The sequence below is a fragment of the Argopecten irradians genome, chromosome 2 (assembly GCF_041381155.1).
Source record: "Argopecten irradians isolate NY chromosome 2, Ai_NY, whole genome shotgun sequence".
Lineage (NCBI taxonomy): Eukaryota > Metazoa > Mollusca > Bivalvia > Pectinida > Pectinidae > Argopecten > Argopecten irradians.
The window spans coordinates 1,362,784-1,375,599 of NC_091135.1; the positions used below are offsets into that span (position 1 = coordinate 1,362,784).

The window sequence follows — 12,816 nt, forward strand, 5'->3', positions numbered from 1 at the left end:
CCATCTACGCGGGATTCGCGAATTCCTGAGAGACTCACTACCATGAAATTGACTGTAAACTTATTGAAATGTGAATTTTGTCATGCAACTGTTGAATTTTTAGGCCATATTGTAGGACAGGGGCAGGTTAAACCTGTTCAGGCCAAAGTAGAATCAATTATCGATTTTCCAACTCCTGGAAGCAAGAGAGAGCTGATGCGATTTCTTGGTATGGCTGGATACTACAGAAAATTTTGCCAAAATTTCTCTGTTATAGCAGCTCCACTTACTGCTTTGTTAAAAAAAATGTCAAATTTGTCTGGTCAGACGAATGTAAGTCTGCCTTTGAGAAATTGAATGCCATACTATCAAACTCACCAGTTCTGACTGCTCCAGATTTTAATAAACAGTTTAAACTGTTTGTTGACGCCAGCGATGTAGGTGCTGGTGCTGTTTTGATGCAAGAAGGTTCTGAATAGATTGACCATCCAATTTGTTATTTCTCGAAAAAGTTTGACAAACACCAGAGAAATTATTCCACCACTGAGAAAGAATGTTTAGCGTTGATTTTGGCCTTGAACCAATTTGATGTATATCTCTGCACTACAGTTGTGCCTGTGTTTGTCTTCATCGACCACAACCCTTTGACATTCATTGGGAAAATGAAAAACAAAAAGCAAAGAATTCTCAGGTGGAGTTTGACTTTGCAAGAGTACAATATTGAAATCAAACATATCAAAGGGAAAGACAATATTCTAGCTGATGCTTTATCAAGGATCTAAATATGACTTGATATGTCAAGAAAGTTTCCTTTTCAAGAAAATTTTCTTTTCTTTAAGGAGGGGTATGTTATGTATGACACTAGATACATGTTGTTATTGGATAAGGGAGATAACTCCTATAGCAAAATTATCAATACATCCTACAAAGTTCATATAATTAATTTAGGTTATAGAACTTTCTAGAATATTATCATGTATAAACAAATATGTTTGTAAACATGTTGATTAAAAGTAGGGATCTAGAATGATTTATTTCCAGAAAGTTCTGTCTGTTTATTTCTAGAAGTAGAAGGTTCTCCAATATTCTTGAATTAGGATTTAGCTATATATATTCCATGTGTCCAAGGCTAATCAGAACTGTAATGAGACCTGTAATGAGGCATATCAAGAATTGTACAGTGCCATATTAGATTCTATTGGGAGAGCTATTGTGACTTTATCTGTGGATTATTACAACACTTTGTGTGGATTTATTCATATTGCCTGGAACTTTACAAATCATCTGTAGACATTCATTTTCCTCCTGGATTTGTGATTATTGTTAATTTGAAACCTGGAAGGATCATACCAGGACATTCGCATACAGATAAGTAACACTTTAAATCATCGTATTACTCTTGTACCACCACCAATTACTTTAGATATTGTAAACCATCTCTGTATAATATTGTATATATAATTAAATTGTGTTTTGAATTTAGCTGGTGGTTTCTCATTTCTGTTATTCGTTCATGTAACAATGTTTACTTATCCACGATGTCTTTTCTTCAGACAAAAAGTTGATATTAAATACTAGTACTTGTCACCAATATAATGATGAAATACTGATATGTGTGTGCTTTGGTGAGAAATAATATACATGTTTTCCAAATTAAAGTTTTAAATGGATATTTTCTTTTCTACGTTACACATCTGGCTGATGACTTATAGTACACGATTGACCACACATTCCATCTGGTATAAATGTAGGTCATACGCCGGACACATGTATATATATACCTAATACACATACATACCAGTGATAGAGACCTCGTAAAAACAAGATGACATTATATGTCTAGTTGAATAAAATTACTCAGTCACCCCTGCGACTTCATGATAAACTGATCCAGTCTTAGGATAAGGTGAGTTCAAAGGTGTGATTGAATTAGGCATTTTTACGTTCGTCGGAATTAATTCATAACGTGCTTCAGGAATTTAGAAAATTGCCAGCTAGCTAACACGGAGATCCAACTGGGAACATCGACCAGGAAGACAACGCATCGTTGTATCGTTGTGCCTTCTAATCACACACAGTAACGGAAAATGTAGGAACACATTGAAGTGGGATGTTTATGGGAATAAAAAATATAACGATATGTGAAAGGCGTTTGGCTGTAATATCCAGACGCTAAAATCATTAACAAGTTTAAAATCATATTTGCTGGAGGTCATGCCGATTGGGGACATTATTGATAATATAGAGGAGATAAAGTCACTGACTAAAGTTGTTTACAGCCCGGCGCACACACTCATTCAGCGCTATGATACTACTACCAGTAGTTTGATAGCCAGATATTCAACCAGATGGCTCGACTCCATGTGGTGTGGATGTGCTTTAAGTAATGGTGGAGGATTCAGAAAAAAAAGTGTAGTGAAGAGGACAGTAGTGTTGTATAGCTGAGACTGAAGATCATGTAGCAGAACTACATCACTGACCGGCTCGGATGGTTACCATTATTAGCTAGCCACCAAACACACATGAACACCAGTACATGTTTAATAGTGCATTGTATGAGTACACCGGTGGCTTTAACAGTATATATAGTACGTATACATGATAATCGGACATAACGGTATCTTGAACGTTGAACAAATAGTTGAGGTAAATCGGGCATTCACTTGTCCTTGACATAAGCCTGCTGTGTTTACCAATATAAAAACTGCAGATCAAGCACACGCTGTTCGTTGTGTGTTTACCAATATTTACTTGGGTGTACACCGGAACTGAGGATCAACAGGATCACACGTTCTAGTGCTGAGGATGTGATGGTAAGTGTGTGTTACTATATTTACCACGTTATCGATCTATTTACTTAAAGGTTATACACAGGTCACTCCAATAGATGATCTACGTACCTGGACACGTACTGTTGAAATGTAATATAAACCTGCCTTTCGTCTTTCTTAGCGATGCTTATATTCCCATTCAGTACATCTAGTTTCACTTTCCTGATAAAAAGTATTATATAAATATTAACTTATTTCAAACAACATATCCTCACTATATAAGATTACCTCTATACTATGATAATACTAGTTTATTAATGATTATACGATCGTTAAGTTGTTCTGTGACACATATTGAATGTGTCACTAGCCATGGTATTTCGCAATACGTAAGATACTACGATGAGATGCAGTACGCCACTGGTGAGTACTACGTCACATATCTAGCACAGATCTTAGTGAAAGATGTATACAAACCAACGTTTTATCTAACACATCTACATTCTACCTTGAATCAATAACATCGTTTGTGGTAAAGTTCATCAGTTACGTGCCACTTTGACATCAGCATTATCAAAGGCCGACGTCTATGGAATCTTAACACCAAAGGAAGATGGGCTAGTCGTCAGATGTATCATACAATGGATAATTATTATCAAGGTTTTCAAAGTTCATATAACCGATATGTTTATGCTTTATAAGCTACAGAACGTGGTCTAATGCTACAGACAAATTAATCACTTCTATGAGACGAAACAATACTAATGCCTTAAAGCATACAAAACCATATATAATAATAATCCACACAAACTTTACGGTTAGTGCAGGACAATACAATATAATGATAAATAGCTCAGCTAACTCTAAATTATAATGTCGTCATACATAATGTAAAACAAATAAACAAATGTATGTAGAAAAAGACATTATGTTGATAAATGACATGGATGCTCCTGCTTGAGGAAAACGTCGTCAGTCCATAAATCAAAGTCAAATCTGATCACAGATGTATCACAACATCCTACTATGTGGTTCCATCACCCTTATTATATCGTTTGTCCGGTTCACCTGTATCGGTGGTTCATAGATAGAAATCCCAGTACGTACGCTGTTCTATTCCCGAAAGTATGGGGATGATGTCACCTTATGTATATATGCTCATTTAGAAACAGTTTGTTATAACATCATGTGTAAGTAGCTTTTCTTCCAAATTCTCTCACACACACACACACACACACACACACACACACACACACACACACACACACACACACACACACACACACACACACACACACACACACACACACACACACACACACACACACACACACACACACACACACATATATATATATGTATATATATATATATAATTTAAACACAGGTTGGTCATATTATGATTTAAAAGTATTTTAAAATATAAATATTGCACTGGGTTTCCATCAACCTCTGCAATTAAAAAAAGAAAGTTCATGACGTTAGAATATGCTTGCCTCGTTTTGTCAACGTACGCGTATAAAATTAAATAAAAAAAATAACATTAAAATGCAGTGCATATCCTCCACAGAAGTGACAACATTACGGTATGTGTTATCGTCAAAATATACAAGACATCTTCCTTCCACATTATTTCACCTTAGAGACAGTATTTCACTAATGAATTATTCAAGAGTTGTGCCGTACACACACTTGAGTAGGACACGTTGTTGGGGGCGACAGATAAAAATGTTGATTATAATTACTAAGGAAGAAGACGTAATTGGTATACGCCTGGTATGTACTGTCTTATTATCGCGTTAGAAAAATGAACCACTTCTAAATAATGACATTTTATGTGCGCATCATATCAATGGCCATAGCTACATTTAATTTGCATTGTATATTTCTTGTATCGTTCTCTAATTCATAACGTCATCATCAATATCGGTTACACTGCAATGTCATCCACACGACAATACACATATATAAAGTATTACAAAATGAGGATGGTCATGAAGATGATTATGATGATGAATGATGATGATGATAACGATTATAATGATGAATTATTATGATGATGTTGAATGATTATTATTATTATGATGATGATGATGATGATGATGATGAAAAGGATGATGATCATGATATTTCATGTTATTATTTTTTGGATTTTTTGTCACTTCTCATTGGTCAAAAACACGCCACGTGATCACCGATAAAAAAGTATATTGCACGATTTTTCCGGAAGTAGTTTATAGAAAAAGTATATTGCACGGTTATTTTTAGATAACGTTATCGTCTACGTTACCAAAACGCTTAGTGTTCTTGCCGCTTTGAAACAAACGCTTTGATGACCTGAGATTGAAGCGTAACCACAAAATGTGACAGACGACATTGATTGTTTCGGTTTCTATCAAAGATGTTGATGACTTCCAGCTGATGACTACAGTTTAAGCTTTTAAAGTTTCAATATAAACACGGTAGGAGAGTAGGAAATAATCGTATAATATTCATTAAGCTTCTGGAGCCATTGAATAGTGAATACGTTTGATATTTATTTTTAAAATTCCACCTAGGATACTTACAACATTAGGCCTAGGCTAATCCTACTGTATGTATACGATTTCTATTTTACGAAACGGAGTACTAAGCATAAGATAATGTATCCTAATGTCAATCTGTATCTGTTAATATATGTTTGACGTCGAAGTGTATTATTTTCAACGGAGAACAAACTGTACATTTAATTGACTGTGTCCTTAAGACATGGAGCTACATGTATAATGGAGTACATGTACATGTATGCAATTTACAAACACGCATGCACCGGGTCCATGTAATAAAAGCTTGAAGTGCATCAATTGATACCGTTTTCATATGTTGTTTTTGAATTATACATGTTACAAAATCATAGAATTGTAACTGTCATCACGTAGTAGAATTTACAATGCGATGCTCATTTAGTTTCACACTCATTTCAAAATGTAAAAAATCCAGAAAAATAATAAAACAATTATAGCATTTTGATTTCGGTCAATACATGGTTATATCGACCACAGAAAAAATATCGACCTCGGACAACGTCCTCGGTCAATATTTTTTCTTTAGTCGATATAATCATGTATCGAACTCATCAAAATGCTTTATTTGTATATTGTTGATGGTGATTATGACAACGATGATGATGATAATGATGATGATGAGTTTAATGATTATGATGTTGAAATTGATTACGATGATGATGATAAAGATGATGTGGATGATTAAGAGGATGACAATGATGATGTAATATAACATTATTATATGAACATATCTTTTTGAAAAATAAAAGATAATACAAAAAAGTATTACATTATGGAATATATATATATATTGAGTACCATTTTATGAAATATATCCTAGATACCCTACTATCAACATAAACGTGACCCTATCTGTAAATCATGAATGTCCGCATTCATTCGAGCAAGATTACTTTTATTTGCGAAATTATGTACTTTTAACTATTAACTGATGTTCTGATTGACATTATAAGACTTGAGATATGAAGTTTTTGTAGGGGTTCTAACAACCTTCAGCTTGAAGTATCCTGTGTTAACTGTTTATATCTGGGTGACAGGAGTAATTAATGAGATATATGTCTCCACATCATAGCCTCAGACCAATAACACATGTACTTATCAAAGTGAGTGCTGTAGCCTTGATGACCAGTCAATCTTATTAAACTGAAAGCTTTGACTACTGGGGAGAGATCAAGTGTTGTCGAGTGGAAGGATTAGCAAAAATGCATAACAATGTTTAAGACAAATATGGCGCTACGTGGGATGAAATTGTGATGTTTTAGATTAGTATCTGATGGCTTTAATATCACAAAGGAAATGATCATAATGAAATTGTTTTGATGTTTTGTTTGTTGAAACAACGATTTTCTCTGATCATACCCCGTTTCCCTTTTGTGACTTATGGTGGAATTATAGGCCAGTACCTTATATAGGTAATAGGTCTTAATGTTTCGTTTGAAATTGTGACTTTGGTGGGTTTGACTTGATGCCACAGAAAACACGTTCGATTCTGTAGCCCATCCTGTTTGGAGAAAGTTCGTCCTTTTATTAAGATTTTCATTGAATAAATACAATCTGTTTTGTGGTTTTACTACGACTATGATCACATTTACATGATCTTTGTGACTATACTTCTGTAGTTACTGTTATAGTTTCTTCATTCAACACTTCGTTTTACAATGTGACCTAAGTGTTTCTTGTTTGTAATTTTACATGTACTGTTTACATAGTGTAATGGAGATTTGACACAGGAAAATATATTTTTTTCCAAACTGATTAAAATACTGATATTTATTCTTTCTATGTCTCACAAAGCTTCCATTTCTTAATGGTTCACGCTATCATGGACATTTGGGTTAAAGCTAAAATTACAACACGAATCTAGGAAGTAAATGTAGCGGAACAAAATGAATTTTAATTTCAGTAAGAACATTCTGTGCTAATTTTACAAAAAAAATCAGTAATTTCGTTTTTGACAGTTTTCCATAAACCTTATATACGGGTATTACCTACTAAATACCTGTGTGATATACCTCAAAATGACTAAGAGGATGACAATTAGACAATACCATATGTTTTATATTAGACTGACGTACATAGTATCAAGGTCATCTTAAATGTCCTCAGAAGATGAACCCTATGGGCCTTTGTCATAGGGATCTGTATGTTTATAACATTTCTAGTTTCGTATTGTTTAAACGTCCTTACGTTGACGTAAATGTTAGATGGATTTCACCGGACCAGCTGCAAATTGGATTCCAGCTTTATTACAGTAGCGGCATTTTTTGTTAGAAAGTAAGATTGTTTTGTCTTACATAATACATCAGCCTATTATTCCATTAAGGACATGAAAGTAGAATCAGAGAGCTTGGTCGGGATTTAATTGTCCCAGCGGTGTAGACAAGATGTCAGTTTTATAATCTTACGGATACTGGAAGCAAATTGAAGCAAATTGAACTGGTTTATAGGCCTCCAATAACATTACACAGCACGAGCAATTTACCAAAGGAGAAATAATCAAATTTTCAGAATTCAATAAACATTCCTAATTTGTGAATATCTCTTATTACATAATACTATTACACAAGTCCATCTCTGCTGATATTTATATGGAGAAGTACAATTTTACCATGGATAGCTAGCGAGGCTCATATTTGTGCGATTTCGTGAAATAATTGTGGAAACATCATCAGTCAAAGTACGAGGAATGTTTCACTGATATAAGTAATTATAGTTTTATTGTTTGAAGTTAAAAACAAAACACAAATTTTTGTACCAGCGAGAGTAACCGACGCTATGCTAATTCATTTGGAACTTTCCGCTATATGACAAATATAAAACATAAGAATTGCTGTGAGACAAAGACAATTACAAGGTATATATGCAGACCCTATGAGCCTCGTGCTTTCGTCGTGTCTCTTTGTTACTTTCCACGTTTCCTTAATTTGCTTTTTGTTGTTGGTGGTTCTTCGATAGTCGCCTTCGAAAACGTATAACCCGACATTAGGTCAGTGTAATAACTGTAGGAAGGGAATCCAATTGTTTAAGAATTCTTTCAGGGCTAGCAACGAGTAAGTGATTATTGTTTTCATTTGATATCAAACATATACATACTACAGTATTTAAAGGGGAAATGCCTGTATTACTTTGATGGATGCTATTCAAACGAAATCATTATGGTTTATGTAACAATTTATTATTCGTTTTACGTCATAACGGTATCGATAATCACTTGTTATTGATATCATTGTAACCAAATAGTAGCTTCATGTGAAGTTTTAATAATGTATCATTTTATATGATAACGGCGACAACGGGCCTTACAATATTTCAAGGTTCAAAGAGATTTTAAACGCACGGAAACAACAAATGGAAGCTATCTATTGATATTAGCTGGTTGGTGTCAAAGGCCCGTGGGTAAATAACGTCATGTATCATGTTACAACACAATACACACACTGCGTAGTTTCTATAAAACATACAGTTCATCTTGTTTACTGTAGGCGGATGATAAAAAAGTTCGGATCAGAATGCTACATTCTTAAATCATTGTTAATAATGTCTTAGCCTGAATAAGTGTTTACTTATAAGTGTTTACTTATCCAGGCTAAGACAGTATTAACATGATGATTTGTACAAATAAATATATAATTTTGAGACTTGCTCAGCTAGGATCGACCTTGGTGTGATTTTAAAGACATTCATCAGTAACAGCCTTTCTTTCTCCACTCAACATGGATCATTTTTGTTTTACCTTCATGGCAAGTAAAATTAACTTCCTAGTCTAAAACGTTCAATTCCACAGATAGGGAATTTATAATTGATGTGAAGTGCTCTTTTCCTTTGACATGACAATTCATTTTGTTTCATGAAGTATTTCTTTGCATTAGATTTCTTACCCTTGACCTTAGTTACTACAAAGTCGTTAATCAACACATCAAATTAGTTTAAATTACTGCAGCAACCATAGTTTCAAGGACACTCAAGAAATGTTTTATTGGGAGAATCTATCCTTAGCTGTCATTACAATAGGCAGTCCTATCTGAAACCGAGAAAAAAACCTCATTTGTCAATGTTTTTATGAGCAATCTAACAATGCAAAACATACTGTTGATACGTAAGAAGATTTTGTGTTAATTGATGCAAAGACCTAATAATACGGCTGGTCAGGTATGACTTACTGTAAAATAACATAATGCTTAAAACGTTTTATATTTTTTTAAACGTTTTAAGTATACATCATCAAGAGAGTTCAAAACGACATCAAACTAGAAATTTAATTTACGCTTCATAAATCTTTTAACTGATGACATCTGCGGTGTTTCTTATGGAAATCACACAACCAAAACGTTATGTTGTAGTTATATCTCGTTTTCTTTGGCTCAATACATTCCGAACAAAATGCATGACTGAATTTCTGCCTTAAGTAGGCGAAATCATTTTAAAACACTGGCGTATATCGTAAGAATGCAGAAAGTCAATAATCTATTGGCCGCTACAGACGTTGCAGCTGAGAGAACCTAGATCTCAGATGTGGTCCTGTGTGGTTAGCGTGGATTCGTCTAATTAAAATAATGGGCATGTGGAGGCATGTTGCAGGTTCTATACGTAGTTAAGGTGTATATGTTGACTAACATTTTATACATGTTTTATACAAGAGATATTGAATTTTAGTTAATAAGAATAGAACGCCATGCCATCATAACAAAGATATTAAAAGTGGAAAATTCCAAGAGATAGGTCAGTTTTTCGTAAGTTCTTTCTTTTATCATAGATAAGAGAAATATGGATGCAACAATCATGATGGAAATACCGCATCTGCTAAGCTAGAATGCAAGCAATCTGTTCTCCCTCTGGAATCGGTTGCTCTTTAAACATGAAACATATTCTGTCTATTGTTAATCCAAGGTCGAATTAGGCCCGATATCAAAGGAATGGATCAGAATATATATCGTGTGTGTGGCCCATGCATCCGCCTGCATCGACTAAAATGGTGTGGAAAACCCTCATATACATATCTGAAATGGCGGTGTCGGCCTCTGACAAACACCTATAGAGAGGTGAAACGTCAATGTAAGATTCTTACATCTCCACCATTGATCAAATAAACCAATGATGTGATTTAACGATGAAATGAGAGATATAAGAAACGGTAACTCACATATTGATAAGAAAAAAAGTAAAAGTCAACATTACTTTATTGGTCGATAGGTTGATGTTTCATGGTGAAATACAATACAAATACTCTTTTTTCGTTACGAAGACCTATTTAATGTCTGTTGGCCAACTCGATTGTCACTGGAGCGTGTACAGTGACGTCAGGGACGCTCACTCTTCCGGACTATTAAACGCTATTCCACTAGTGTCTTTTAGGAATATTCTTTACTTGTCTACTGGAGTGATATATGATAATTGATGTCATATAGAATTAAACAAGGAAATAATAATCTAAAAAAATCAGCAGTCCCCAAGCCCAGAAGCCCAGAAGTCATTAACACCTTTCAAATGTTCATGATTTCTGGTATCAACATAAAGAATTATACATATGTTATTATTTTGGTTTATTAAATCAGTTATATAACCTCAGTCATGTGAACTAAGGTCAATTCTTGTGTCTGTATTAGTCATAATGCATTTGTTACAAGGCACTTCGTTTAACTAAACATTCCATACAATTAGTGTTTCCAATCAATCAACTAAACATTCTATACATTTAGTATTTCCTATCAATCAACTAAACATTCCATACATTTAGTGATGCCTATCAATCACTTTCTCGAGCGCCACATTCAAAATTGACCCAGTGATTGTGAAAACTGGGTATTCTGAAAGCTGTCAGTTAGTCATAGCAAGCATGGAGTACGTCTAGCCATGATAACTACGTGGACTGCATCGAGAATAATACAACAGATGGAATCATTTTAAAAGTCTTTGCGACGTTATCACGATAAAGATGGGACAAATCAGTACTTTTAAAAGAGACTGGACTGAATTGAAGTAACGTGTTCTAAATTGGACTCGGAGCTATGACGTAGCCTTATCGAAATCTCCTCCCCTTGATGATAAAACTTGACATTTCTGCGAGAGAGAAGATGATTGATTATCATTGAAATGATAAAATAATTTTCTATCTCCAACCTTAGAACGGCTTATCGGACTTACATGTTAAAGCTGTTTAAAGATCAATACATAGAGCTAGATGTCCCCCATCTTCTGTCTGACCGACATATGGATGTTTTAATAGTATCATTTAGTAGCAATTGTTTGATGTAATCTATACGAACAGCGGGTGTAGCCACGCTTGCGTCGCTAATGGCTTCTGCGAAATAATATACACTTATACCTATGCAAAATGAAATGATACAAAAACGTAGATGCATACTCTCTGTCTCTGCAGTTTAAGTGTGATGTCTGGTTCTCCATATGTTTGTTGATACCCCGATGTTTTTGAGGATGTGTTACCTAATGGCAGCACTATAATGTAGCATGATTTCCCGCTATTATTACGAGGTTACTGGTCGGTTGATTGACCATGCTAAGGTCAATTAATATAATATATATAGGTATATGATGCAATATTTTAATGCAAAACACACATGCCTGGATACGCATGCAGAGCACATTCAGCCGAGGCAGCCAGTGCATATTACTGGTTATCGGTAGGATGTCCAGAAACTAAAACTAAACCAAACTCTATCATATGTAACACATGTAGGTACCTGGTGTGTATTGGCTTTTGACACGGTCTTAATGTTGACCACTGTAATGAAGGTTCTAGGTTAAATCCTCTGAATCACGCCTTATTATACAATGTATACAACTGTTAAAAATTATTCTTAACATTCAGTATAAAGGAAGAGGATACTGTTGAGTGGCTGACAGTATTCATTAGTGAGATAGCAATGTCAATAGGATAACAGTTCTCCTATCAGATTGGCAACAGGTCCACTATCACATGGGTAATAGTTCCACTATTACATGGGTAACAATTCCGCTATCACATGGGTAACATGTCCACTATCAGATGGTTAACAGTTCTACTATCACATTGGTAACAGTTCCGCTATGAAGAAAAGCTGGAGTACCCGGAGAAAAACCACCGCCCAGCGGTCAGTACCTGGCAACTGTCCCACATGGGATTCGGACTCGCAACCCAGAGGTGGAGGGCTAGTGGTAATATGTCGAGACATCTTAACCACTTGGCCACCGCGGCCCTAAATTGGAAACAAGTCCACCATCACACGGGTAGCAGTTCCACTATCACATGGGTAATAATTCCACTATTACATTGGTAAAAGGTCTACTATCACATTGATAACAATTCCATTATAACATGGGAAACAGCTCTACTATCACATGGGTAACAGGTCCACTATAACATGGGTAACATTTCCACTATAACATGGGTAACAGGTCCACTATCACATGGGTAACAGTTCCAGAATACATAACAATAATATACATGTAATATAATTAAAAACAATAGACGCATGCATCACAGGTAGCTCAATATGGAGAGCACT

At 34.9% G+C, this 12,816-nt stretch overlaps 1 protein-coding gene across 1 annotated transcript in view; it reads left to right on the forward strand.

Annotated features, from left to right (window-relative positions):
• Positions 1 to 206: 206 nt before the first annotated feature.
• The window catches only part of LOC138314047 (heparan sulfate glucosamine 3-O-sulfotransferase 1-like), a 62,798-nt gene continuing 50,188 nt past the window's right edge, over positions 207 to 12,816 (forward strand). The window contains exon 1 of the mRNA XM_069254248.1: positions 207 to 2,792. Within this exon, the coding sequence (XP_069110349.1) occupies positions 2,790 to 2,792 (3 nt within the window). The 5' untranslated portion in view covers positions 207 to 2,789. The remainder of the gene's footprint in view (positions 2,793 to 12,816) is intronic.